The sequence below is a fragment of the Colletotrichum higginsianum genome, assembly GCF_001672515.1.
Source record: "Colletotrichum higginsianum IMI 349063 chromosome 7 map unlocalized unitig_7, whole genome shotgun sequence".
NCBI lineage: Eukaryota > Fungi > Ascomycota > Sordariomycetes > Glomerellales > Glomerellaceae > Colletotrichum > Colletotrichum higginsianum.
Window position 1 is genome coordinate 1,283,814 of NW_017263917.1, and position 27,045 is coordinate 1,310,858.

Consider the following 27,045-nt stretch of genomic DNA (forward strand, 5'->3'; position numbering starts at 1 on the left):
GATATCCCGATATAATGCGAAAAGTAGTCTAAAATAGATGACCTAAGAATCGGTCAGATCGATGATTGCATATTCTTTCATCTTGTAGACCTTGCGTGGACGGGGATTGTCGTCTTCTTCTGCATCCCGCTTCACAGTGGCTTCATCCTCCTTCTTGCGTTTGGCCTGAGAGAGGTGTCAGTATCTTCGAAGAGGGTGCTCCAAGGTGACTTACAAGCTGGTCAAGACGCTCTTGGGCGAGTCTCCGGATCTCAGATAGGGGAAGACCGGCAATACCCTGAGGTTGAGGTTTGTGCGAGGGCCCAGGGGAAGGGTCGCGGGAAACGATTCCCTCGGCTTGGAGAATGGCCCTGGACCTGTATCTAAAGGTGAATCGGGCAATAGGAGCGCCAAGAATATCGAATTCCAAGATGGGGCGTTCAAACACTTCCCGATCATCTAAGAAACTATTCGGAAACAGTTAGGACGCCTAAGCAACGTGGTTAGAACACCCTGAGACTCACCTGGTGCAATGCGTTAAGTCTTTGCCTTTCAAAGCTTTCTCCTCAGTCTCTGTATTCACTGTAAACGGCTTCGAAGGTATCTGTCTCAAAACCTTGGACCGGGATATGACGATCTCGATGTTGCCAAGATGTTCCGCGAGGTTCCTGTCCTCATTGACGCGAGCGCCGCACTCTTCCACTAAGCACAAGATCAGTTACGACACATGGCATCTGGGGAAACGTTCTACAATAAGCATACCTTTCTTGATAGCTGCGAAGCTGAAAAGCTTCAACATTGCCATGCCGGGATTGGTTGAGTTGGTAATGACTTCCTCTACACATCCTCGTACGGCTTCATCTCGAATATGGTGCTCCAGCAAACAAATATGGCGTACCATGTTGCCGTCAATGTAACATTCTACTGAAAGAGCTCGAGTTCCTACGATCCATTGGCGAGCATTCCGGATCTCATAGTGAACTTTGAACACTGCATTATCTTGACTTTCGATGATTTTGGAGATTGTGTGCGTTGCAGGCCCAACCCCAGCCGGCTTAGGCGGTGGGCAACAGTCGTCGTATTCGGTGCAGCCGGTCTCCGAACCATTGATACGAATCGAGATGTCGACCTCCAGAAGACTGTCGATGACCGCCATGGTCGCTAGATGTGAACGTCCCGCAAGTGTACCGCAAGTGGGGGCAAACCGAACGGAAAGCCGAATGAGAAAGGTCATAAATCAAAGTCCGAGTGTGGAATGGGAGAAGAAAGTTGGTAAGCAGAGTCCCGAGTGACGTATTCGTAAGAAGTAAGAAGTAAGGATCAAGAAGACAACTACGAGGATCAGGAAGTCAAGCAAGTCAACTAGTTAAACTGGAAAGAGCAGAAGGTACCCGACTCTGCCTACCTAACTGGGAAGAAACTAGCGAACACACTTCAAAGCGGGACTTTGCTGATTTAGAGTTAATATTGCATGCTCAGGCTCGTTTGCTAGACAGAAGTCCCGGAATGGGGGCACGCCAACAATCAACTAGGTTGCGTTTTCTGTCATTAGAGATACTTATGTGACTTCCTACGAGATGGATGGGTAAGGATATGTTCACTGATGGTCTCATGATAGAGGCACTGCTGTTACTTTACGGCAAGACACCGGTGCCACGTAAAACATGGCATCTGTCAGAGGGACGCAGTAAGACAGTCTTCTTTCCTGCATTTGACTCGAATGTTCTTATAATTTAGATGAGAGCTTTTAGTAGGCATTCCATGTGAGACTTTAGTTAAAGACTGTGGTAGGAAAACACGTCTTCGGTCTTCCATCAAGTCTAATGCTCCCTGGAGGGTTCCAACGGCTGCGTTGAGCCACGCTGAGATCAGAGATTTACATTTTTGAAATGTAGAAATTGGGCCGAGATCGAAGAGAGAGAGAGGGGTTGCCACAACCAGGTGGGCTCTTGATGAAGGTTATACTGATGCTTAAATGCTCAAGTCGTAAATAGTAGCCGCGTGAAATGGGTGCATGTCGTGACCATCCTAGGCGACGTTCTGGCGGACGATCCTGCACGGGACATGGACATGGGGGGCCATCATCCAATTCGGCAGATCATCTCCACTTTTAGCTGTGAGTCAACCAATTGCACCGCGAGCGCAACCTGGTGTAAGGCGTCCCCAGACCCCAACTGAAGCCCCCGCTACAGTTATAGCTACTTACCTCTTCGGTCGCGCTTGCCTCCCTTCTCTTAATCTTCGTGGGTCTCGTTCTTGTTCATCTCAACCAAGGGCGACTTCATCCCTCCCACGCAAACTCAACATCAGACCTGCCTGCACTAACAAGCTTCTCTTTCGCAGCCTAATCCGGCGAGGCACTAATCGTTTCCCGGTCCAAGATGGCCATCATCCACGATCTCCCTGGTGTCAAGATCACTGTCCAAGTCGACGGTCAGGACGCCGTTGAGTACGACGACCCGGACGGCCTCGAAAATGACGCCAACCGCATGAACGCTCGCTGGCGCACCTTGAATTACGTTGAGTCAAAGGACGACGCTTTCTTCTCCGTTCGCTATCAGATTGACAATAGCCATCGCTGGGAGAGCCCCGTCCACGCATTATCTCTAACCCTGTACGTCGATGGCAAGCGTGTAGACGGTGTCGTGTGTGAGGCTACCCGGTTCCACAACTACAACCCGTTCTTCGTCTGGGACCACACAGTCGATGGCTCCCGGGAGAGATCTACCGCCTCGGGCTACGAGCGCCTGAACAAGTTCAAGTTCTCCAAGGTCACCACAAGTATGTCGCGGTCTCCTAAACTGGTGCCGAAAGCACTCCTGCTAACTCTGCCCTAGCTGATGATGCCGCAAAGGACCGTGTCGAGTCGGACTCTACCAGGGCAAAGTTGTTGGGCACCATTGAGGTGTTCATCTACCCCATAATCATCACCGGACCGTCGAGGTACATCGGCTCTGGGCACCGCCACGAGACGCAGCGCGATGGATTCAACATTGCGGAGAAGGCGCTGAAAGGCCGCGCTGTCTCTCACGGTACTTCGTGAGCACCCCGGTTCGCCTTGCTGATAGTAGTTTTATCACGTCTGCTTACATGATCAAGGTTTACCGACGGCGGTGTTGTTTCGCAGAGACTCTCAGTCACTGCAGAGTATCTCAATGACCATCTCCCAATCGCGGCCTTCAGCTTCCAGTATCGTTCCCGAGGTATGCGTTCAATCTTTCACTGTCATCAAACTCAAACGGCTGACATTCGTGCTTAGACGCACTGCACAAGGAGTTGATCATTCCCAGATCGCCGAGCCCTGAGCCCATCGACGGGCTGTCCGAGGCTGAAATCCGCCGATTGGCCGCTGAGCGCCTCGACGAAATCAATGTCAGTATCGCCCAACTCTCACGTCAATGAAAAGAAGAAGGAGAGGAAGGAAGGAAAGACTGACCGATTACAGAACCGCCAACGCTCGCCGACTGTCAAGCGAGAGGGCAGGCGTCCAATCATCAAGCGAGAGTTTGTCGAGATGCTTGACCTTACCGAGGAGTCCGTCAAGCGAGAATGGAAAAAGGTCAAGATCGAAGGCAACCGGGTGGCTATTGACCTTACCGAAGACTAGACGGCCTCCTGACTCCACCTCACCCTGGGTTTGCTAGGCGGACGCACTCTTTGCTTTCACTGCGGCAAGAGATTGCCTGTTTTCGACCACCTCCACCCCCGGCGTGGTTCTTTTATGCCTTGAACGACTTACGTAGCTTCTTTTTCTCTCTTTCCTTTTACTTTGGACATGCTCAAGTAGCACCGGCCCGCATACGACGTAAAGCGGAGCACCGCCCGACGCGGGGCCTCAGAGGTTCAGCTCCGGGATGATTCTAACAACAACAACAACAACAACAGCGACAACATCTTTTTCCTAGGGTTCATCAGGAGTTCAGGGGAGAAATGCGGCTATACCCTCTTGTTAAACCTACCTATGGTGCCTTCCCATTTACAGCGATACGACGAGTTACGAATTACGGGGGTTAATTAATCAATAAAAATAAAATAAAAAAGCTGATTGCTCTTGCTACCATTCGTTACCCTCATCTGGCCGCGAGACTCTGGGAAACTCGTCAAAATCATCAATCGTAGTAATCTGTCTATTGGTCGTTTGTATTCTCCATGCTCAGATCCTTGTCTTCCTCACGAATGACCATGCCTTCCGTCTTCGCAGCCAGCTTTTCTGCCTTGAGTTTGCTTACCGCCGCCTCCGCGGCCTTGACCTTGACTTCATCCCGGGTAACGCCCCCGTCAACTTCCACGACGCACCGAGTGCCGACCAAGACCTTGCACAGGTATTCCTTTTCTCCCTCGTCCGTCTGCCGCACATCCAGAACATACGTCACGCTTTCCTTATCGGCGAGATGGCCCAGCTCCTCCTTGGGATGCAGCGCGTGCACGTTGTCCCGAAGGATGCGGTCCAGGTATCCCAGAATACCGAAGCGCTCGACGACCCGGGCGCAGACTTCGAGATCGCCGGAGTCGACATAAACAGCGCCTAGGAGAGACTCAAAGATGTCCGAGTAGAACTTGCGAAGCTGCATGCGCGCGAGGAGCGCCCAGGGGTACGTCTGGCCCCTCTCCATCGAGTCGATGATCTGGTCCCTGAGGCCGGCGTACCGTTTGGACACTTTGACCTCCTCGAGACCGATCGCGGGAGACTGGTGACGCATAAATTTCCATAAGGGCAAAGAGAAGCGGGAGTGCCGCAAGATGGGTTCTTTGCCCGTAGGGTCGCCGCCAATGACAACCTCGTCCTGGCTGACGGACTGCTCCAGGGAAAGGAAGCCGAGAAAGTCGCCGTTGACCATAGCTGTCTTGAGGAGATGCATGGTTTGGTGCGAGAGCGGAGGGGTGACGGCGAAGAGGCGGCTGACAATGACATAGTCGAGAACCGAGTCACCGATGAACTCAAGACGCTCCAAGCATCCAAGGGTGTTACCCAAAGTGAACGAGGCGTGCGTCATGGACTGAACCAGGAGAGCTTTCTTTTTGAACTCATGACCGACCAGCTGTTCTAGAGGTTCGAGGGTTGACGGAAGCTCTACGTCAGGAGGAGCGGCGTCGTACAAGGCCTGGCGGCAATCGTCCAGGGTTCTCCACTTGATCTGCTGGAGGAAGATAGACATGCACTTCAACGCCTTCTCCAGACCGCCGTCGATCATCGAGGCCCCAATAAGTGCCTCGACAATATCAGCGAGGGTCTTCGTCGAGATTCTTCTCGTGGACTTCTCGTCACCGCGGTGGAGAACGTCGTCCACGTAGATTGGGCGCCATTTCTGCCCCGTGAACGGCTTGGTGAGAATGAATCTGTCAAGGCCATGCTTAATGGCGGCTTTGCAGAGTGTCGAGTTCGCCACGATGCCGTCCTTCTTGAAAGAGAGAAGCCGTTCTGGCCAGTCTGGGTCTGTGAGGTGTTAGCTTGTATGTCGTGCTACACGCGCAATGGAGGTTCACTTACTCAGTGCAGCTACGTTAATTGTAGTGGAAAACTTAAGGATGGAGTCCCCAAGAAACTCTATTCTTTCATAGTTGGTGGGCTCGGCAGCGCTGCCCGTGCTGATGGCTGTGAGCACGAGAGCTGGGTCTGATATTGCCAGCGGCCGCAAGAGACCCGCAGAGAGCTCCCGCGCGACAAGGTGGGTTTCGATACGATGCAAAATGGATGGGATTAGCACTCCGAACCGAGCATAGTCGGTTGATACAGTGTCTACTTTCGCCCATGGCATCGGGTAGACTCTGTTGTATGGCTTGCCGCTGCTCGGGCTTTGGTCAGGATCGCTTTGCGGCCGATGGAGAAAGTCTGACCGATGAGACCACTTCCTCAGTGCCAGGTATGGTACATCTTCGGGGGCATCCTCGAATTCGTAGAAAACCTTCTGCACAGACTGAGCTGCCGGTTTTCTTGGAATGATGCCCTCGTATGTGTATGGGCAGCCGGTCTGGTCGCGAATGAAGCAAGTCAGGTCTTGCGCCGACATGAGCTCTTCAACGAACTGGTTGACCCCAATCTGGCTCACGGACAGATTGGCGTTGCCAACTGCGCTGAATCTCACGACCTGCTGAGTGTCCGCCGACATCCAGCGGTGGCCGTACGGTAGAGCGAGCAGCACAGCCGTGTCATCGTTGCCCGTAAGATCGTCAACAGGAAGCTGTTCCCCGAACTCGACGGACCAGGAGGTGTTGTAGTCCAGATGAATGCGAATCGTCTGCAGCCCTGGGACCCAAACGGGAAGAGTCATCTCATACTCTCCCTGAATAGCTCCAGCCGAATCCTTGAGTAGAATGCGGGTCGACCTCAAACTATCTCCGAGCTTCCACCCTTTGGCGACGTTGATCCAGGCATTGAGCAGACCGTTGACCTGGAGAATGGCAGGTACTTTGTCAACCCCGGCGACGAAATCCTCTGGTCTGAATGGCAACAAATTATCATTGACGAGCCCTGCCTTGTAAAGATCAACATAAGCCTGGAACGCAGCGTCTTTGGTGGCATTTCTTTCCGACTTCCACGCCTTTTGGCTGTCGGCCTTACGGACGTGGGATGGGAGATAGCTGGGTAACACCACAGTTACCCTCAGGTATGGTGCTTCGGATGTGTCTTGCTTTTGGATAATGTAATCGGGTCTCCAGTCGATGAATTCTCCCGGAGATAGGATTCGGCAGAGGTGGTCGAGATGTTGCTTTGCGTTGTCAAGATCCAAGACTGCCCCAGTCCGGTCAATCACGAACATCATATCTTTCGACTCCTCAGTGTCTTCCATGTCTTGGAGGCGTTCAAGCTCTCGCTCTTGTTCTTCGTACTGACTCTTCATCTCCGCTTCCATGGCCTCCCATTCCTTCGGGATGGACTCTGAGCTGTGCAACATCAGGAGTTTGGATTCCCTCATCCGGGCTCGTCCACGTCGTTGGATAAAAGACTTCAGGTTCGGCGGGTTATCAAAGCAGAAGACCAGATTGCAAGCTGGCACATCGATGCCTTCCTCGAGGACGCTGGTGGCGATGAGCAAGTTGGTTTTCCCAGTTCGGAACTGGTGCAGCGATTGTAAGTCTTCAACCCGAGAGAGATCCCAGACGTCTCTCTTTCTGGCTTGGAATTGGGAAGTGCCCACCATCGCCCCTATTCGATAGCGCTCTCGGAGCAGCTTGTGCGATGCGAGCAAGTGGCACAACACCGAGACCGTTGCCCTCTCCCTGGCGAATACAATACCGATGACATCGGTCTTGTCTTGGGAAAGTTGTTCGATAAGAGTGTAGACCTTCTCTGAGAGAACTTCACGGTTGATAGAATGCTCGGACGGGCAATGACACTCAACCTGACTGAGTACCATGGCGAGATACTCTTTCTCCTCCTTCTTCCATGTATCCAGCCAGGTGCTCTGTGACTGGAGCGCAGCCGTGAAGCGTGAAATTACTACCCAGATGTAGTACTCTGTTGCCCAAATACCGATGTCGCGGAAGATCAAATTCGCCTGGCGACCAAACGACGTCATTTGATTTTGGATGTAGGTGTCGTGGCTCTCCAGAACTGCCATCAGCTCCCGTCGACTGCGGTCGGTTCCTTCGGATTGAAGATGCAGAACGTAAGGGTCATCCAAGATATCGAGACTTTGAATGACCTTTCTCAGACTTCGCAGGCTACCCGGAAGTTCGGGACATTCCTGAGGTTGGTAGGAGACGAAGGCCATTGTTGGTTTCCTGACACAGACAAGAAGATCGCTGCGGTGCATCGTGGGGCTCTTGCAAACGGCATCCAGTGTTGCCTCGAGAGTGACGATGCCCTCGGCCTTGGAACCAAATGTCGGACTTGCTGTCAAGCCCAATATGTGGGGAATGTGATGACCTCTGCGCTTTTCTTCGTGATAGAAGACCGTCATGATCTTGCTTCCAGGAGACTTGCCGATGCAGTTGTGAGCTATTAGGGATCTGTTAACCCGTGCAGCGTCGGGAGGGTCCTTGGCGACATACCTTCGTCGAAAACGACCAGAGAGAGCCTCTCCATACGCACGAAGGCGTGCGACAAGGCGTCCAGCAAGATCTGGTATGTCGACACAACTATCCGAACATTATGGAGTACCTCGTCCCACGTTCCCTGGTCGGACCAGGCGTCCACATTGTCCTCGCCACTGAGAAACTTGATCTGGACCTCTGGTATTTGAGACTGAAGCACGGCAAACTGCTGGGCACAGAGTGATACTGTGGGAGCCAGGAACCAGACGATCTACCTTGATGAGCTTGAGTTCTAATAACACGGGGTAAGGTCAGACCAACATGCTTTGACGAGGTTCTCTCTACTTCTGCCCTGATTCGCAAGACAGCACTGTTGAAGTTCGCGTAAGCATCGTGCAGCCAACCGCTTCTGCATAGGCCGACTTACACTTGTGTTTTTCCACTCCCGGTGTCCATCTGCCGAGGATTAGTTAAGCTGTTGTTCGTGCACGGCACATTGCGTTGGTTCTTCGGCTGTCACTTACAGCCACAATAATGTTTTGCCTCATGCTTTCGGCGAACATCTCGGTTTGGTACGCTCTCGAATTCATTATGACGGGTGTGCCTGCAGCGGACTCATCTGACGGCGATGAAGCCTCACTGCCCAGGAGCACTTCCTCGGCAGCAGCAGAGAAGGCTTCCTGGTTTTGAGGCCCGGGGGCCAGCACACCAGCAGGCATCTCATCTTCTGACGGGTCGAAGCCTTCGACCGAGGGTGATTGGGAAAACCCAGTCGCCATTGTCGAAGGATGCTAGCGTGAACGTGGAGACCCAGTCCGAACCCTCACCACAGTCCTGGTAAGTGAAGGACTCCCTGGAAGAGCCAAGCAGAACCAAGCAATTGGGACACTGTTGGAGTACCTTGTAGCAAAGCAAGGCTACCCCTGGCAGCGGTGTAGCCGGTGTGAGTCAAAGTGACAAAGCCAGGTGTGAGGTTCAATGACGCGGCTCAAAAAGGGAATTTAGCCATGAATCCAGGTGTTAGGCGATGCGCAGTGGTCCTGAATGGGGCGCTCGACGCAGTCCCTCGGGTACCGTTGCAGTGCGAGGGGTGCAATGCAGGACTGTCACAGGGGGGCGACGACTGCCTGACGACGAATGCTGACTTAATCGCAAAAATTGTGGATGGTGCCACGAGTCTGATTGACAGCGCTTGCGTACGCAGCAAAGAAAAGATAGGAGACAATAAGGAACTTTTGAGGGATTCGACGTGCCGATGGGTGCCTGGGTGGTGATGGTTTGTAGGTTTCTTCGTATGCGCATGTGTGTGCGTGTGCAGGTTCTTGTTTGCAAGGAATGTGTCGAGGAAGGAGCAAGTCTTGACTTCCAAAGGCCCCCATGTGCGAGGAACAACAATGAATGTACGAATACTCTAGGAAATCTTAATAGGCCCAAAGACTCTGCAGGAGGCCGGCCCACCTCTGATGCGTATGCAACCTCGCAACAGATTACGCACATCAAGTAAAAGAGTCATCTTGGCTCTCGAAGCAGGAACTTTTGAGAAGTGTCCAGAAGGTGACAGGTGAGGTCTACTAAATGACGATGATGCTTGACATGCCGACTGCTCTGGACTCTATGGCGTGTGATGCGTCGTCGGTATGGACGACGACGACGACGAATGAATAATCAGAGGGATATCTACCCATAAGAGGACGAGATCTGGGTTGTCTACAGCCTTCATCTTGCAAGAGCCCATATTATGAGGGGGTGGACGATCCGGCTCGGAGGAAAGAACGATCGAGTCTGACATGAACCCTAGCGAATCGCATCGTGAACTTGCAAGGTTTTGGGGGAAAGGTGTGGGAGCCCTGGGCGACTGCCATTGCCCTTTCAACTTGCTGACACTTCCAAGCGTGCCCACAATCACCCGCACCCACACCACACCGAGCTGGGGGGATACCCCTGGTCCAACCGGGGCCGATGCCGACCCCATCGGGATCCGGAACCCCGACACGACTTCGACCACCAGTCCTGTCATGTCAGGCTCGGCTTCGGCTTCCCCAATAGGCATTCGGTTTCAACCACTTGACCTCCCAGGTCGGCATACATAGACATGTTCCCGGTGCCGATACAAGCGAGATGGGAATAGTCGGAGGCTTATCCCCCCCACTCCCCTTTTCGAACATGAAATGAACTATGGCAAAGTGCATCGATGATTGTGCCTTGTTGACTTGCTTTCATCGGGACCTGCGCCAAGAAAATTTATCGGCCTCCGCAAACAACAATTCACCTGATATTCGGACCAAGCGTGGCGCAGTGAGGACCCCCGAATTGCGTATGAGGAGTAGGTGAAGTAGATGTTGACGGTGTGGTATGGTGCTGATGCAATTCGGTCGTCCCATACACGCACCGAAGGGCGGCTCATTGAGCTCTGGTGGGTCCAGACGGCTGAAGACTGACTATCACAGAAGAGCGTCGTTTGCTAGCCGCTATGCCGCTCGAGGACAACAAGGATAATCAGTCTCAAGATGCCGTCAGGCGGAGTCATCAGGTGAGCGCCAGTTCTGTGTCCTTGCAGCACAGTTATTCCACGGGCGTTTCGGCTATGGGAAACCTGATAGATAATTGTGGAGAGGCGGCCGACAGCTCTCATCCTTCTGTGAGGGGCTACGGCCTGCAGCTGTTGCCTGATACATAGTCCGGCCATCTCGATTGCCGCAGACACTTCGCTGTCTACCAAGCCAAGGCCTCGACAACCACCGCAGAAGGGATTAATCTCCCTCGGCCCAGAACGTCCTTTTGCCTTACAGGGGCGGGTAGCCCAATCGTAGCACGCAAGGAGCTTGCAGTCGCGTAGTCCAAGCTAATGCGGACAAGGATATTCACAGGTCAGCATATTTGGTGAAACTTGTCATTGCAGGTCATCCATTGATTCTAGAGCTTGGAGCTCCTTCGCCCCCATGTCTCTATGCTGTTCTATGATACAAGGTTAGACCGTTCCAGTCGTCGCGGGAATTACAAGTTCGTAAGATAGTCCTCAATTTCCTGGGGACTGAGCTTCCTGAAGCGAGGGCCCGTGGCGCCCTCGACGCCCTCGATGCCGAGCAAGTGGTCCGCTGGGGGTCCGACAATACCTGCACGTCCGTTTAGCCACCTGTTTTTTGTCATATTGGGGGTGTTCGGGTACTTACCAATCTCGATGGTCTCGCCGTTCATTTCACCCTCGATGGTCTCCTTGAGCGTGAGCAACGCAATGTGCACAGCATCCTCAAGCTCCAAGCCCTCGGTGTATCTCTTCTCCAGGAATGTCTTGGCCGACGTGGCACTCTTGCCAATGGCCGTCGCCTTCCAGGGGAAGTAACTTCCGGAGGGGTCGACTTGGTACAGCATCGGTCCACCCTTCAGAGTACCGCCCGTCTTGCCAGTAGGCTTTTTCTCCTCTCCTTCCTTGGTCTCGGCCTCGTCCTCGGGCAAGATACCCTCGTCCCAGCCAGCGATGAGCAGACTGACACCGTAGGGTCTGACACCACCAGACTGGGTCGCCTCCTGCATCACACGAGCGACATCCTGCACCAATATCCGCGTGGGCGGGTACTCGTTGTAGATGCGCTTGTAGCCAGTGTGGGACACTTTGCGAGCCTTGTCCACCAATATTCTGTAGTCGGGACCCATGCCTGAGTACACCATTCCGATGTTGGGAGTGACGAGGCTGATCTTGGACAGCGAGCTAGGGTCGGCAAGTGGCGATGATGACTTCTTCTCGGTCGCGAGGACGATGCCGTTGGTGGCTTTCGAGGAGTTAGCATGAGATGGGGCTGCGGAATGAGGGGCAAGCGGGCTCGCCTTTGATGCCGAGGGCGGTGACACCCTGGTTGACGGCGTTCAGAGCATACTCTGCGAGATTGTCAGTTTGTATGTCGACCCTCCAGCTTCATCGTCGTAGCAAATCAGCAATGGTGGGGGCCTGTGTGGAAGCGTACCGATCTGAACCAGCTTGCCGCTATACCAAACCAAGTCAGCACATAAACGTCATACAAATTGGTCCCAACAACATACCTGGGCGAGAACGTCGTCAGCGAGAAAGAGTAACGGTCGGCCATTGCTTGACTATTGAATTGTGCGTTTGACGTTTGATGTCGGGGATCAAGGTGAAGGTGACAGAGAGGATGAAGGGTGGGTTCTGTAGTCAAACGAGGCGAGGTGTGAGGCTGTCGGAGCTACGAAGCTCTCCCTCCTAGGCAACTCGCGCCGCGTCAAGCTGCCAGCCGTCTAGGCAGTGGAAACCGGCTGGGAAAGGTGTCACACGTGACTTCATCGGCTGCTCTAATGATCCGGGGGTGCCTCGCTTATGTAACTCCACAAGTCAAGAAGCTATGACCACCCGTCACCAGCTCTGGATAAAGTGGTGCTGGAATATTCTTTTTCACTTCTTGCCAGACGCATGACCTTCATCCAAGATCTCACTTGCTTGGCACCATCTTCAAGAGGACAGATGGTCAGGTATTCATATCGCCCACACTGATTCTTGCCATGTAGGTGCTGCCGCATCTGGTCAAGCTGGGCCAAGATCCCCATTCCGAATCAACTACCTTCCAGCCGAATATCTTCTTTGCTTTTATCACCTTGCAGCCCGAAGGAGAGTACTGTCAAACTGGCCAACCCAGACAGCTTAATGCTGGCATAGGGCCGCAAACAACACTCTTTCCCTCTCACCATATCGTTCTCCCTTTTTCCATCATGGAGCACGCGAAACCCCAGTGGAGTTGGCCATCTGACCTTCCCAACGGCTCAGACCACTCCCAAGCCGATACAGCCGGATCACAACGGTCCGATCAGCATGACACCCATAACCAGGACGAGAAGCAGAATCCCCATCAAGAGCAATCACAACCCAAGGCTCCTCCACAGCAAAGATACTACGGCCCGCGAACATGCCGCATCTGCTTCGATGTGGTATATCCCACCTTCGAAGAGCCATCGGCCATGAGCGGGTTTATGAATCCGCGCCAGCGACCCACTTACAAATCCGACGATCCCGAGTCCGGGCGCCTCATCTCGCCGTGCAAGTGCAAGGGGTCTCAACGCTACGTCCACGAGGGTTGTCTGCAAGCCTGGAGATATGCCGATTCGACGGCCACACGGAACTTTTTCGCATGCCCCACGTGCGGTTACCAGTACAAACTTGAGCGGCTGTCGTGGGCGAACCGTCTGCAAGGCACTTTTGCACAAGTCTTACTGACCATACTCATCTTCTTTCTTTCGGTGTTCATTCTCGGCTTCGTGGCTGACCCGATTATGAACATCTGGGCTGATCCTGTGGGAGCAATTGCCGACATGGCTGCAAATGTGCTCGATGACATCGACGCGATCCACGAACCCGTACCGGAGATACTTGAGGAGCCTGGGACATGGCCGGAACATTTCTTCAAAGGTTTCTTTTCCCTCGGCCTGATAGGATTCCTAAAGACCCTCTTGTTCATGTCACCATGGCGGTGGTGGCACCTTCGGTCGGGCGGTGTTCTCGGTACGACTGGCCGTCGCGGCGGGACAGGACGCGCGCGTGCTGACGATATGACAATGGCTTTTGTCATGGTGGGTGCAGCGACCTTCATGTGGAGTGTCTGGAAGGGCGTGAGAAAATTCAGTGCCTCTGCGCTGCAACGCGCGAGCGACAGAGTATTTGACGTGGGTGGCGATGGCGATGAAGATGAAGATATCAAGGAAGACTAACGTAGGGGCGGGCACTGAAAACAATGCGAACGGCTGTTATCTTTCTTATGGACAGGAACAGACACCGCTTGATGTACAATGCGTCTCATGCTGATGATGCTTATCCCGCACACTCTTAAGTTGCCTCGAAGATTCTCTTCCATATCGTGTCAACTAGTCTGTGTGCGGAGATCAAGTCCCCGTTCTGCCCTTGAACCTCTCCGTTTTGGTCGGGTTCATTATGGGCAGACGGACGACATCAGGCTGTTTTTAATCGGTTGGCATTCTGTCGACTCGACCAAAGCTGACGCCAACTCTCTGTTACTTTCGAGATGGCACACGCACAGACTGATACAAAAATATGAGAGGCAACTGAATGCGGCGGTATGCACCAAATTCACGTCAACACCAAGACACATAGTAGTAATGAACGCGCCCAATTTCATTCAATCAATTGTTTACAATGTTTGCCTCATGCGAGTGAGGATATCTGTCCAGGTCTGCTATCTCCGGAGACGCAGGCATCAACCAGTCACTGGAAATACAAATGCCCAGCGTCATGACACCCCGCAACTTGATCTCCCCCCCCCTGGCCGTGGGGCACAATGCAGCCGGGGCTCAGGGGACTAGGTCAGTGAAGGTCCACCCTCCCAGCCGGACAATAATATCACCGCCCGGGCCAATGAATGATGGGTGAAGGGCTATGGGTCATGTCATGGCACGGTCCAGATCGAGGGTGGAACTAGAATTAGACGAAGACCATGCCTTCGAGCTCGTGTTCAAGCAGTCTGTTCTGGTCGGCAGCCTTCGCCCTCGCACGACAGCTTTCTTTTTTCAACAACTGTTCCTACGAAGGTGTCGCCCGCGCTTCCCAAAGACACAGCGTAATGCGCCTCTTTTGATGATCCTGCGCGAACTTCTTACGAATCTTTTCGATCCTCGAGACTCGCCGATACTCTCCTCCCTCTTTTCGGTGCCAAGCCTTTTGTCGCAACGGCCACAGTCAGCGTCCCTTCTCGTGTTCGGCAATCAACGAAAATTGTCTCAAACGACGGTGGCCCTTTCGTCTTTCAGGACATCGAGACGTCGGATTTCAACGCTGGTCTATCCACAACAACTCAACCGATTGCGAACCAACGGGTTCATATCTTTGAACCACTCCCTTCGCTCGATACAATGCATTTCGCCTACCCTCCACGAAAGAGCTCGAACCCGCCTCCCTTCCGAGCGAAGACCTCGAGGATACCACCGTTGCTTCGTCGCAGTAGACTCAAGATTATCGCGGCGGGCGCTCTTGCATTCTTGGGCTTCCTATACCTCCTCTCAGGAGCCTTCAAGTCACCAAGCGGGCCTCGAGCACCCTTGGGCGAGCCGCCTGTGGTGATAGTGACGGTGCTGGATGAGGAGAACTACAGCGACAATTACCTGGCAAGCATTCGCGACAACAGAAATCAGTACGCGCAGCTTCACGGTATGTAGAGACTACCTGGCCTAGCGCTGGTGTTGTGGAGGATACTGATGATCTTTGTCCAGGTTATGAGGTGATGTTTGCGAATGCAGGTGACTACGATCTTAGCGGCTCTCCGGCGTCATGGAACAAAGTAGTGTCGCTGAGGCACGCAATGACGAAATACCCTGAAGCTGGGTGGTTTTGGTACATTGACCAAGACGCTTACATCATGGACCCGTCAATATCTGTGGACAGCCTGGTGTTGAAGTCGGACAAACTTGATAGTTTGATGATGAGGGATCATCCGGTCGTTCCTCCAGACAGCATCATCAAGACGTTTCCTCATCTGAAGGGCAGAGACATCGATTTTGTTCTTACGCAAGACAGGGAAGGATTGTCGGCGGGCATCTTCTTCGTCCGGAACGGCGAGTGGGCAAAATTCTTCATTGACACATGGTTTGATCCGTTGTACCGAAGCTACAACTTTCAAAAAGCCGAAGGTCATGCGTTGGTGAGTTGAGTTTTTGCGCCTCGAAGTCATGCCAATCACTGATCACCCTATCAGGAACATGTTGTCCAATGGCACCCGACGATTCTCTCCAAGCTCGCCATCGTGCCGCAGAAGACTTTCAACTCCTATAACAGATACGACAAGGGTGAGATGTTCAAGGACGGCGACTTCGTCGTCCGTGCTGCCGGCTGCACAATGTCTGGAGAGCGAGCTTGCGAGGAGGAGCTGCGCAGCTACAATACGAAGTGGCAGGCGGCATTCAAGGCGCAGTAGATCAACGAGAGAAAAAAGAGAAGCGACAAGGGTCGGTTCCAAGACGGGATCTAGGAGTGGGTGTACTCCAGGCGTTCTATTACAGGGGCAACATGAACTCGGCATTCCAAGTGTGCAAGAGCTGAACGAGGGCGTTTATTTGTGGTGTCCTCTTTTATTTTCATTTTCGGAGAGACCTTTGACGAAGCTTTTTATACAGGGTCATTGAGAGATGTTGGGGTGGGGGGGCTTGGATGCCACTTGGCTGCACGAGCCATGCGTACGGCGCTCATGTGGGATGTTGTGTTATTTCTCCCTTGCGCTCTTCGAGACGACGATTCGCTGATGACGGAAGACTCGAGTCTTCTTGTGTTTATTGTACATTATGACGATGGCCGTTGGCCCCTCTGCCAGGCCGCAGACGCTAATATGGACTAGATTTGCAAGTGTGGTTTCCCGTCCCTGAGGAGCGGGAGGTTGATGTTGGGGTATCTGATGATCGACATGGTCGACCCCACAACCGTCTGCCCTAATCCATGTGCCCATCAAGACTCTTGATTGTCGTGGCGAGACGAGTTTGTCCAGTAAGGCCAAGGTGCCCACCAATAGGGAAGAGGTGAAGCAAGAGTTGAGGTTTGTTGGTGCTCGGCTGAGACGCAGCTGCAAGGTTGTCATCCGCTACGACAAAGGCCCACTAGTCCCGGACGGCGCCTGGGTCCGCTTGGATCTCTCGGACGTCGACGCGGCCGATATGACGTGGTCATGGCAAAGCGCAACCTGGTTTTGACTCGGGAACTCGGGACTTTGTCGATGGAAATTTTGGAGTTACCGTTGGCAGCGAACAGCATTTCAGCGAGCTCGTGATCAAGCTTTGGTTGTAATGCCACTTTCTCGTGGTCAGGTGCTGCCGCAATTCCTGGACGGGCAAAGGATTGATGCTCAATGGCGGTGGGTTCGGGACCAAATGACCGACGGCAGTCCGCGGCCCCGGTGCCCCGCTGCTTCGGTGGGGTCGGCTCTGCTCCGTGGTCCGCGGACAGACGGGTGGCTCAGCCGACTCATATCGACAGATAAAAGCACTGTGCATAGGGTTCATGCTATGTTGGAGAGATAGCAGGCATTTCGATTCAAGATTCAAGTTGTACAGCCGTCAAGAGAGGACAAACAGGGTTGCAACCACGAATGCAAGCGATCCTGACAAGAAGTCATGCACACATCGGACAGACCATCCAATCGGCCGAGTTCGAGGGTCCTCAGTTCGCTTACCGGAGAGGGGGGGAGGTTGTGACGTATTGGCTGTCGCGATAAGACGACAGTTGGGTCGGGCGCGGCGTGAAATGCCCTTCTTGGTAGGAGGAGATGGTGTTCACCATGGACGTTCCGCATCTGGGACACTGTCACCTTCTTGCAATGGCGTTATCCGGTGGTGATGCGGCTTCTTTGCGATCAATGATCAAGTGCAGGAAGGTATATTGGTCCGCCACCCCTGCGACTGAAGGGTACGAGACTGCCCTCTTTCGCGTCGTGGCGCATGTGACAGCCCGGATGGCCTCCCCAGGCGAGAAGACGCTACAGAAGGTACTCCACTACCTTGGCTGCAACGACAGGGGTAAACGGCGCTAAGAAATAATCAAGAAGGCGCCATGCCCCACGATTTTGCGCGTCTGGGATTCCTTCCGTTTGGCACTGGTCGCCACAGAACAGCTGGTCTAACTTCTAGCTCGCCTCCAACTGCTTGGGCCCGGGCCGGTGATGCGCTTGCTGGTCTTGTTAACGTCGGAACCTCCACTGAGATACGTCTCAACTCCCAAGCTTTAACCCACGTCCCGGTCTCCAATTCTTTTTTCTTCTTCAACTCCGTGCCCCCCGTTCGCCCCCTTCTCTTCTCCACGTTTATATATTGGGATCGAATCCACCGTCATTGGCCTTTCCTCCCGCTTGACTCTTCTCCATTGCTGCTGTCGCGAAACGTATCACCCCCACCGCTCGCGCCGAGCTTCAGATCACGGCAGACAAGATGCCCGGCAGCTCCCGTATCCCCGCCAGCTTGCGCGAGGGCTTGAATCAAGTCAAGCGCAGTCGTCAAGCCACTCCACTTCTGGTGCTGAACCTTGACCTGTAAGTCGCCAATTCCTTCGGCTGGTCCCTCCGACCTGGTTCCCGACGTACCTCGGCTTCCCCGGCTAACCACACGATCTCGTCGTCTCTAGGTTGCGTAACATCATCTTCTTCCTCTTCGTCTGGCGATGGACGCGTAAGGCCTTCCTCAAGCTCAAGGGCCGCGGCCTGATCGGCAGCATCGTCGAGCTCTACATCGATATTCGCAGGGTTCTGTACGGCTACTTCCTGCGCGCTCCCGGCGTGCGCGGCCAGGTCCAGAAGCAGATCAACGAGAGCATGACGAAGCTTCAGGCCAAGATGATTCCTGCGAACCTTACCCGATACCTTACACTCCCGAAGGAGGGTATGTCCGAAGACGACGTCCGGAAGGAGCTTGATACCCTGGCGAACATGGACCACACGAGATGGGAGGACGGTTTTGTCTCGGGCGCTGTATACCATGGAGAAGAAGAGCTGATGAAGCTCCAGACGGAGGCCTTCGGCAAGTTCACCGTCGCCAACCCCATCCACCCCGATGTCTTCCCTGGCGTGAGGAAGATGGAGGCCGAGATTGTCTCCATGGTGCTCGCCATGTTCAACGCCCCTCCCGGTGCTGCCGGTGCCACCACCAGTGGTGGGACAGACAGTATCCTGATGGCCTGCCTCGGCGCGCGCCAGAGGGGATACTTCGAGAAGGGTATCACTGAGCCTGAAATGTACGTTTTCTCTCTCTCCGATATCGTCACCGTGAGTGACCGTCGTACTGACACGCATCAGGATTCTGCCCGAAACCGCCCACACTGCATTCCGCAAGGCCGGTGAATACTTCAAGATCAAGATCCACTACGTCGCATGCCCTGCACCCAACTACCAGGTTGACGTGCGCGCCGTGTCCCGCCTGATTAACAGCAACACCGTTCTGTTGGTTGGCTCCGCCCCAAACTTCCCCCATGGTATCATCGATGACATCAGCGCGCTGTCCAAGCTGGCGCTCAAGAAGAAGCTGTGCCTCCATGTGGACTGCTGTCTCGGTTCCTTCATGGTTCCTTTCTTGGACAAGGCTGGCTTTGAGACGGAATTGTTCGATTTCCGCCTGAAGGGCGTCACGAGCATCAGCTGCGACACCCACAAGTACGGGTTCGCACCCAAGGGAAACTCCACTGTTTTGTACAGATCCGCGGAACTTCGCAAGTATCAGTACTACGTGTCGCCAGATTGGTCTGGCGGCGTGTACGGTTCGCCCGGCATGGCTGGTTCGCGTCCGGGTGCTTTGATTGCCGGCTGCTGGGCCAGCTTGATGAAGGTTGGTGAGTCGGGCTACATTGACGCTTGCGTCAAGATCGTCGGCACCACGAAAAAGATTATTGAGAAGATTCGTGAGACACCCGCTCTGGACAATGAATTGGAGATCTTGGGCAAGCCTCTCGTCTCTGTTGTTGCTTTCACGGCCAAGAACCTCAACGTTTACGACATTGCCGACGGCATGTCAGAGAAGGGTTGGCATCTGAACGCTCTCCAAAACCCTCCCGCCATCCACGTCGCTGTCACTCTCCCGATCACCAAGGTTTACGAGAAGTTGTTGACGGATCTGGAGGCAGTTGTCGAGGCCGAAAAGGAGAAGGAGAGGGTCCGTGTCGTCGAGGGCAAGGGAGCTAAGGGCAAGGCTATTGGTGACTCGGCTGCCTTGTACGGTGTTGCTGGATCGTTGCCGAACAAGAGTGTTGTTGTCGACTTGGCCAACGGCTTCTTGGATCTGTTGTACAAGGCATGATAAACATGTAAGAAAACTATCTGTTGGGCAATTTGGTAAGTGCATGAGCTGGCGGGCATCTGATCTCGATCCGGGGTGGACAGGGTCCAAAGACGTCATAAGGAGTGTAGCAAATTTATATTTTCAGCGTTTTTTAACCACACCGATGTCACTCCCACTCTGCACTGCTGCCCAGATAAAGCTTACCGAGTCGCTGGGGCCCCGGGTTCGCCGTTGCCTGCTCCCGTGTCCCTATAGATCGGCCGGGATGGCGCGACGGGGTCCCCCACCAGTCAAAGACAAGCGCTCGTTACGGAAACTGACTTCACGGGTCCGGTTGTCTCAATCCGTCGGGGCGTTTATTAAACACGTGGGAGGGTTGTCTCACCACTTGCCACTCCGACCATCGTTTGCTGGTTTAGGCGCGAATACCGACCTGGATATCCGTACTAAGGTAGTGTGGGAAGTTCCGCTCCCGGTTGGCGGCCAGTCCATCGACCAACGCGACCCGCCGCGCCGATATGCGGCTCAGTTTCGGTGAACGCCTTGCCGCGGACAGCTACCGGGACTTCCGGGCGCTACGGCCCAACCCCGAGGGGTCCACCCACACCATGATGATACATGTTGCCTTTATCTTTTCGTTTGCATGCACCGTCCCACTCCCCCATTCACGCCTCCGCGCAACGACAGCTGCAAAAAACCCGAGCTTTGCGTCTCCAGTGGAAGCTCACGGGCTTATCGGGACCCCTTCGTGGCACGGCAACACGCTCCAACAAAACAACCACGATGGAAGACTGGTTGACAGCTCAGGCCAAGCAAACAAATATCTCACCGCCTGACTTGTGCTGTCTGACGCCGTTTCTCAACTGTCTGCGGCGACACAGGAAGTGGTTGAGGACTGCAACTCGAGATGGCACAACGACAGGCACAGTTTTTGTCCCAAGCAAGAAGTTCTCGACTTCCCGAACGCTTGTGGCCTCAGCATCGAGACCATCCCGATGTCATCGACTGGACGGGTGTGGGCATATATACTGGACAGGCTTGGCGAGAGACAATCGACAGAGTTCTCCTCTCGTCTTGATGACCGCAGTGACGCATCGCAACGCTGCCAGTACGCTGTGTGCCAGGCTTCAATGTTATACATCTTACACAATGCGGCGTAATGAGACAGGGATCGGCCTCGTCGGAGACCGGTACACTGCATCAAAAGGCAACTTTGTGTGGCTCTACACTACACAAATACACCACACCCTTCGCCCGACCTTGTGCGGGCCACCTACCATGTGTTATAGGTAGCCTGCCTCGATTTTGCCCTTGTTCATTTTACCTGTAAGCGGAATGCCGCGATCTGCTTGTCTCCCAAGCATCTTGAAAATGCAGATTCCCGCAACACTAACGCCACTTGTTGTGTTGTCTCCGTGTGCTCTCACATATCATGCACTCCATCAGGCCACCTGACGCAAGAGAGCAAGATGCCATCGCCTCATTGGGGAAAACTCATGCTGAGGGAACAACGCCGATTGAGAAAGACAGTGCATATAACTACTGCGCCTTACTTCTGCCTTGTCTGCCCGTTATTGGGCTCCCTCGTCCTTCTACTCGGGGCATACTGCAATCCCTCCTGTGCCAACAGCCCAATCGCTGTTATACCCTTGAGCTGTTTGTCTCGCACACCGATCTATTTTATCCTGCAGGGCCAAGCCTGAACACCACAAACTGGATCTTGCCGAGAGACACCATGGAACGCCCGTCCGGGTCGGACGAGGAGACCTCACTGCTGGCTTATGGGCGTGCCGCTGAGGAGCACAGATGGAAAGATCAAAAGGGAGGCCACGGTGACGGAAGCCTTTCGGGTAGGCAGCGAGAGCAAAAGCGTCAAGGCCCAGACACTACTCCGGCTATGGAACCGTTTATCTCGGGATCTCGCGACAGTTTTGGCAACCTGCCTCCAAACGTAGTGGAAGAGTTGAAGAAGATGATCAAGGAAGAGGGTCAGTAACCATTTTGTCATCATGGTTTCTGGGGATACCTTTCGACTGATACCCGACATAGTCGCCCAAGCCTCTCAGGTAGCCCAGCTGAAAGCCTACGAGACCGAGACATCTATCAATGCTACACGGCTCTCCTCGCTTTCCAGCCAAAACCCTGTCTTCACGCCACCGTATCCCAGCCCGACGTCCTCAGTCATAGAACCTCTGGGTATGTCCAAGGTATCCTCGTCCAAGGACCGAATTCCGGGAGACGCCACGCATGTGAAGGCGGCGCTGGCAGCACAATACCAAACCCCGTCCCTTAGTCCGGTCTCTCTGCCGGCGTCTCAGTCCATCTCGTCCATCAGCCCTGAACAGAAAGCCGTCCATTTCCGGAGCAGTGGTCCGCCAGTCATTCACTGCCAGCCTCGTGTAGACTCGGAGTCGGAATCCGTCTCGCCTACCAACCCTGTTGCCGCGCCGCGGGTCGAGCTGAGCAGTGTCGACAAAGCTTGGGGGATTCTGTTTGACTCCGAGGGTTATCCTACACAACGTCTCAACTCTGTACTCCGGGGCCTGGCGATCTTCATGGTATCGTTCCTCCCCATTATGGGCTTGATTAGACGCTGACAGTTGCAAGATTGCCGAGTTTGGACCCCCGGAGACCCTGGTTGTCACCCCTGACAAGATGCTGGCTCTGTATTCAAAGTACAGGATCGAGCCTGAGAAGTTTGAGTATGAAGGTGTGTTTGGTTTCTCAGATGACACTATCACGGGACTGACTTCCATCAGTGATCTTCAGATCACGTTCCGACGATGCGCTGAAGCGGATCGAGTTCCTGTACCAGGATTTGGACTGCCAGTACCACCTCGTCCAAGCTGCACCCAGATCCCATCCCCACGTTCCGGGTCTGACCCCCGTCGGCTTCGCCAAGTGGATGATCAGCAACATCCTCGCGTATCCCGATCCGGAAGCCAGGCGCCTACACGCCGTCATGTCCGCCCTGCCCGTCAACGCCGACGGACCTCTACTCGACGGCAAGCCCGAGAGGCTACCCAGACAGCTCTCCCGCCACCTCTTTCCAGAGTCCCACGACAGAAAGCTCCGCAAGATCCTCGACGAGGCGGTGTGGGATTGTCTCGAGGACGTTGCGCCGCCCCTCCCGTCCATTCCGAGAGCCAGGCCCTTCGAGGCGAACACGCACACCCGGCGGTCCGGCGGTGAATCAAGGCGTCCCGCTCCCGTGCCATACCGCAAGACATACGACCGCGAAAGCTACCGCGTCGAGCCGCACCCCTCGAGGCTCCTCCGGGCCAACTCGGACGCGGGCGCCTCGCTGCCGAGACACCGCGACCTCCCTCCCCCGCCGATGGGACGACACTCGGATCCCCCGAGACAACGCAGCCCATCCCCGACCAACCGGTACAGCGCCTCGCTGCCAACCATCTCGCAGCACCACCACCACCAAGCCGGGTCTCCGTCGTCTTCGTCACAGCTCACCCCCGCGTACATCCGGGGAAGCGAGGCCAACTACGGCGTGTACCCTGGCCGAGACGGCCGCGACCAGGGTTTGAGGGACGAGTCGCCGCGGTCGCCGGGTCTCGGCAGACGTGGCGGCACCAGCTTGGGGTCCGACCGGGGCCCGACGTGGGAGGACGTGTACAGTCGTAAGGAGTCCTCCTCCGGCGGGCGGGTGTCGTCTACCGACGCAGCATCGCATCGGTCGTCTCGTTGATGCGTTGCCGGGTTCCTATTCAGAATGATATAGTCGTAAGGGTGGGTATTTTGGCTGAAAGGTGGAAAAGGGGGATGCGGACATGTGATGTACGACTGTAACGATTTACGGCTTTATTCTGTTCTGCGAGTGGTGTCTTTTGTTTGGTTTTCGAGTCGGGCTGGCTATACTGCAAGAAAAAGCTCAAGTGGATGTAGTGATCAATCGTTCGAGCGGTCACAAATGCTACTACATTTAGAGGGGACAAAGGGGAACACTTGGTTATGCCAATGCTTCTATTTTAGTTTGCTTCAACTACATTCCGAACCTGTGCTGATCGATGGGACCCACGACGACTGTGATATCGTCCATTTCCTTTCTCATTACTCTCGAAATGATCTTGAAACTGTGGACTTACAAACCCCTCGCGCGCATTGTCATCACACACGGGCAGTAGGATTATGCTCCTTCTCCTGCTTAAATTGCTCCCGATGATATGCAATATCCCCGGCAACTGGCACGGTCGGCGGGAACACGTCCCGGCGGAAGACGTACCTCTTCCAGAAGAAGACAAACTGCGCGAGCCCGTACCGCGCGAAACGCCTTAGCGGAACGCTGAAGACGGCGTCCAGCTCCTCGAGCGTCTTCTCCTTGGTCTCGGGCAGGAGAAACAGCACGAGGAAGAAGCCGACGATGTTCCAGCCGGCATACCACCCAAACGCGCCCGTCGGGGTGAAGGCCTCTTGCAGCGAGGGCCAGGTGACGGCGAGAACGAAATTGAAGAACCAGGTCGTGGCGGTGGCGAGGGACATTCCAATGGGGCGGATGTAGAGAGGATACGCCTCGGCCGAGTACGTGAAGGGCACGGGGCCCTCGCCCGGCGAGTAGACCATGCCAAAGAGGTAGATGCCCGTGGCGATGCAGGCGATCTTGGCGGGGTTCGTGGGGATGTAGAACGAGAATCCGGTGAAGAAGAGGCAAACGGCCATCAGCGGGAATGTCGTCAGGAGCAGGTTGCGCCGCCCAAAGGTGTCGATCGTGTAGAAGGCCGGAAGCGCGAAGAGCCAGTTGATGACGCCGAATCCGAGGGATGCCGATAAGGCGCTGACTTCTGAAAAGTCTGCCGACAGGAAGATCTCGGAGCTGTAGTAGGCTGCCTGATGTTAGCGGCGTATTGCAATGGGTCTTGTGGTATAGTGGTAGTAGGAGATATACATCTGTGAGTTGTATATCGAATACAGCATCTTCTGATGGGAACGCCACAATAGATTCTAGTATGCGATCATATGCACTTACCTATGACATTGACGCCACAAAATTGTTGCATAAACATGGCGACTTCGGACGCTATCATGGCGTTTCTATTCCTTCTAACGGCGAAAAATTCTTTTAGGCGATTCTGTTTACCAATGCCTTGAGACTCCTTCTCGGCCTGAAGGAGGGCATTGGCGTAGAAGAGGTCGCGGGCGGCTTGGACCTTTTCGAAGCGCAGCTGACACATGGCCTTGAAGGCATCCGAGTGGCGGTCCTGCGTCAGATACCATCGAGGAGACTCGGGGCACATGTAGCAGCATGCGCAGACGAGTACCGCCGGTATCATGGCGCTGCCCATCATCAACCTCCAGTTGAGGCCGACGATGCCGCCCCTGTCGGGCACGTAGTAGAAAGCCAGGTCAGCGACGTAGCCCAGCATGATTCCGAAAGCAGTCCACATCTGCCACTGCATCACAAGGGCTCCGCGTAGGCGTGACGGCGCGCATTCGGCGGCAAAAATGGGGGTGGTGGCCGACTTGGGGCCGATGCCGAATCCAAGCATGAAGCGAGCAATGAACACTAGAGCCTAGTTCAGTCACTCCGGCTGGGACAGAAGGGAACGATGACTTGACTCACTGTGCCACCAAGTGTTTGTAAATGCTTGCCAGAAGCAGGCAAGAGCGGAAATGAGGCAGGAAATGAAGACGGTACCGCGGCGACCAAAGGCTTTGTTCATGGGCTCGGTGAGCCAGCAGCCAACGACGGCGCAACAGAGGTAAGGGGCCGAGTTGGTCAGGCCGAGCAGCCAGGTATCTCTCTCCGTCTTGCCTCCGATTCCAAACTGGCTCTTGTAGAACGATTGGGCGCCGTTGACAACGGTCTCGTCCATTCCTTGCACGACGGCACAGAACGAACAGACTTTTAAGGGCATGTCAGTCTCAGTCAGAATTGAAAAAAGAGGGTGTCAAGAGGTGTGTCGGAACTGGATGGAGATGGTGCTGTTTGGGAATGGAAGATAATGGGTATGAACGAAGACGACAGGCAACTGACCCGCAACGACGCCGTAGAGCATCTTTGGGTTCCTCCATTTGTGCGTGGTTTCACCGTCGAGGGCTGCGCGCTCTTGAGGAGTAAGTTCGGTCATGGTGTCATATTTGTTCATGTTCCCGGCAATCATGGCGCCGAGGCGGAAAGCACGGATGTCCTCTTCGCCGTCGATGCCATGCTCACGGCAGTAGTATTCGCCTTTTTGGCCCAATTGCTCGGGAGTAAAACCGGCCAGAGGGTTTTCGAGCTTGCGGGAAGCTTCCAAGCGCCTTCGCTCTTCATCATCGATGGCCGTGGCCTCGGAGAATCGTCCAGGATGGTCCATGTGAGAAACCTCAGTCTCGGCCCGGTCTGCCGATGGCCGGTCGCCGACCTTTTCTCGCTTTGGATCCGCGACCATCTTGGGACCGGCAGCTCTGAGTCTCGAGTATGTCGACGTTTGGCAAGAGGGCCGTACGCTGGTACGAGTGTGGTTAAAGCCAAATGGATACAGGGTGCGGTGGACGTGTTAGTCGACACCGCCACCAGGCAAACGATTGGCAAGATGATGGGAATGATAAAATGGAGAAGGAAAACGGATAACTTGGTGTCCTAAGAGAGCCAAGTACGCCTCCCGGCTTGGGGACGGCTTGGCTCTTTAAGTACATATTCAGGCACATGGCCAAGAAGTGGATTCCCGAGGGTAACCATGTTGAAGAGCGCAGGCTAAAGCTTCTCCGCCGAAGTCAAGCTCGAACGGCACCAGGAAGCCGGAAAGCCAAAACGGCGGTCCTTGTGGAGAGAATGGAGACCGGGGCAAGCCGGGGGTGGACTCGAGCGCGGGGAGAGAAGCGGCGGGAAACATTGATGGAGACTGGACGACAGTGAGGCCTTGGACTGAAAGGATGTCAGACGACGTCATGGTGCTGGGGGAGAAGAGCTTGCGCAGACGTAGAGACAACCAAAGGTCCCTCTGCGTAGGGATGTGATCGACGTCAGGTCAGGTGAAGTTGAGAGACGGAATTGGAAATGTGGCCACCCGTCGAGGTGGGAGGGAAGAAAGGAAAGATGCTCGAGATGACGTTGAATTTGCATGAGTAAAATGGGTCCGTCGCCATGGCTGCTGGCCACAAGAAGGGCGGCTCCCTGTCGCGTGCTGGTTTTCTAGCGTGGGAATAACGCCTGGGTGTCCCTGCTCGTGAGACAAAGGGGAAGCGAACCATGGGTCTGTGCCTCGAGAGTCGAAGGCGATCTTCGATCTTGAACGTCTGGGTGTGGGGGTCACGTATGTCTACGGCGAGGGCCGCCAAGGACATCGGACATCGCCCAGTAAAGTCAAGATTTCTAGTGCCGGCTGCGTCTGCTAGGCGGCCCTC

At 54.5% G+C, this 27,045-nt stretch overlaps 10 protein-coding genes across 10 annotated transcripts; 6 read left to right on the forward strand and 4 right to left on the reverse strand.

The window, feature by feature from the left end:
• Window positions 1–42: 42 nt before the first annotated feature.
• CH63R_10066 (uncharacterized protein) lies at window positions 43–1,135 on the reverse strand (the record flags this gene model as incomplete). The annotated part of the gene is made up of 4 exons (XM_018305040.1): window positions 43–165; window positions 215–446; window positions 504–681; window positions 742–1,135. The coding sequence occupies 4 exons, from the start codon at window positions 1,133–1,135 to the stop codon at window positions 43–45; spliced, it is 927 nt and encodes a 308-aa protein (XP_018154464.1).
• Window positions 1,136–2,360: 1,225 nt separating this feature from the next.
• Window positions 2,361–3,586, forward strand: CH63R_10067 (uncharacterized protein; the record flags this gene model as incomplete). Its single annotated transcript, XM_018305041.1, has 5 exons — window positions 2,361–2,760; window positions 2,817–3,018; window positions 3,079–3,182; window positions 3,239–3,351; window positions 3,425–3,586. 5 exons carry the CDS (start codon window positions 2,361–2,363, stop codon window positions 3,584–3,586), a joined length of 981 nt encoding a protein of 326 aa, XP_018154465.1.
• A 520-nt stretch (window positions 3,587–4,106) lies between these two features.
• CH63R_10068 (RNase3 domain-containing protein) lies at window positions 4,107–8,732 on the reverse strand (the record flags this gene model as incomplete). Its single annotated transcript, XM_018305042.1, has 6 exons — window positions 4,107–5,413; window positions 5,468–7,918; window positions 7,972–8,224; window positions 8,275–8,323; window positions 8,381–8,409; window positions 8,478–8,732. 6 exons carry the CDS (start codon window positions 8,730–8,732, stop codon window positions 4,107–4,109), a joined length of 4,344 nt encoding a protein of 1,447 aa, XP_018154466.1.
• A 1,008-nt stretch (window positions 8,733–9,740) lies between these two features.
• CH63R_10069 (uncharacterized protein) lies at window positions 9,741–10,021 on the forward strand (the record flags this gene model as incomplete). The annotated part of the gene is made up of 2 exons (XM_018305043.1): window positions 9,741–9,791; window positions 9,845–10,021. The coding sequence occupies 2 exons, from the start codon at window positions 9,741–9,743 to the stop codon at window positions 10,019–10,021; spliced, it is 228 nt and encodes a 75-aa protein (XP_018154467.1).
• A 926-nt stretch (window positions 10,022–10,947) lies between these two features.
• Window positions 10,948–12,032, reverse strand: CH63R_10070 (Proteasome subunit alpha type-2; the record flags this gene model as incomplete). Its single annotated transcript, XM_018305044.1, has 4 exons — window positions 10,948–11,066; window positions 11,124–11,720; window positions 11,826–11,932; window positions 11,989–12,032. The coding sequence occupies 4 exons, from the start codon at window positions 12,030–12,032 to the stop codon at window positions 10,948–10,950; spliced, it is 867 nt and encodes a 288-aa protein (XP_018154468.1).
• A 637-nt stretch (window positions 12,033–12,669) lies between these two features.
• On the forward strand, window positions 12,670–13,662 carry CH63R_10071 (Ring finger domain protein; the record flags this gene model as incomplete). Its single annotated transcript, XM_018305045.1, has 1 exon — window positions 12,670–13,662. One exon carries the CDS (start codon window positions 12,670–12,672, stop codon window positions 13,660–13,662), a length of 993 nt encoding a protein of 330 aa, XP_018154469.1.
• A 1,155-nt stretch (window positions 13,663–14,817) lies between these two features.
• Window positions 14,818–15,875, forward strand: CH63R_10072 (Galactosyl transferase GMA12/MNN10 family protein; the record flags this gene model as incomplete). The annotated part of the gene is made up of 3 exons (XM_018305046.1): window positions 14,818–15,112; window positions 15,175–15,602; window positions 15,657–15,875. The coding sequence occupies 3 exons, from the start codon at window positions 14,818–14,820 to the stop codon at window positions 15,873–15,875; spliced, it is 942 nt and encodes a 313-aa protein (XP_018154470.1).
• A 1,996-nt stretch (window positions 15,876–17,871) lies between these two features.
• CH63R_10073 (Sphingosine-1-phosphate lyase) lies at window positions 17,872–19,725 on the forward strand (the record flags this gene model as incomplete). The annotated part of the gene is made up of 3 exons (XM_018305047.1): window positions 17,872–17,972; window positions 18,065–18,670; window positions 18,732–19,725. The coding sequence occupies 3 exons, from the start codon at window positions 17,872–17,874 to the stop codon at window positions 19,723–19,725; spliced, it is 1,701 nt and encodes a 566-aa protein (XP_018154471.1).
• Window positions 19,726–21,442: 1,717 nt separating this feature from the next.
• CH63R_10074 (uncharacterized protein) lies at window positions 21,443–23,410 on the forward strand (the record flags this gene model as incomplete). Its single annotated transcript, XM_018305048.1, has 4 exons — window positions 21,443–21,695; window positions 21,757–22,265; window positions 22,315–22,417; window positions 22,467–23,410. The coding sequence occupies 4 exons, from the start codon at window positions 21,443–21,445 to the stop codon at window positions 23,408–23,410; spliced, it is 1,809 nt and encodes a 602-aa protein (XP_018154472.1).
• Window positions 23,411–23,829: 419 nt separating this feature from the next.
• CH63R_10075 (Hexose transporter) lies at window positions 23,830–26,090 on the reverse strand (the record flags this gene model as incomplete). The annotated part of the gene is made up of 4 exons (XM_018305049.1): window positions 23,830–24,542; window positions 24,686–25,222; window positions 25,280–25,561; window positions 25,694–26,090. 4 exons carry the CDS (start codon window positions 26,088–26,090, stop codon window positions 23,830–23,832), a joined length of 1,929 nt encoding a protein of 642 aa, XP_018154473.1.
• Window positions 26,091–27,045: the final 955 nt, after the last annotated feature.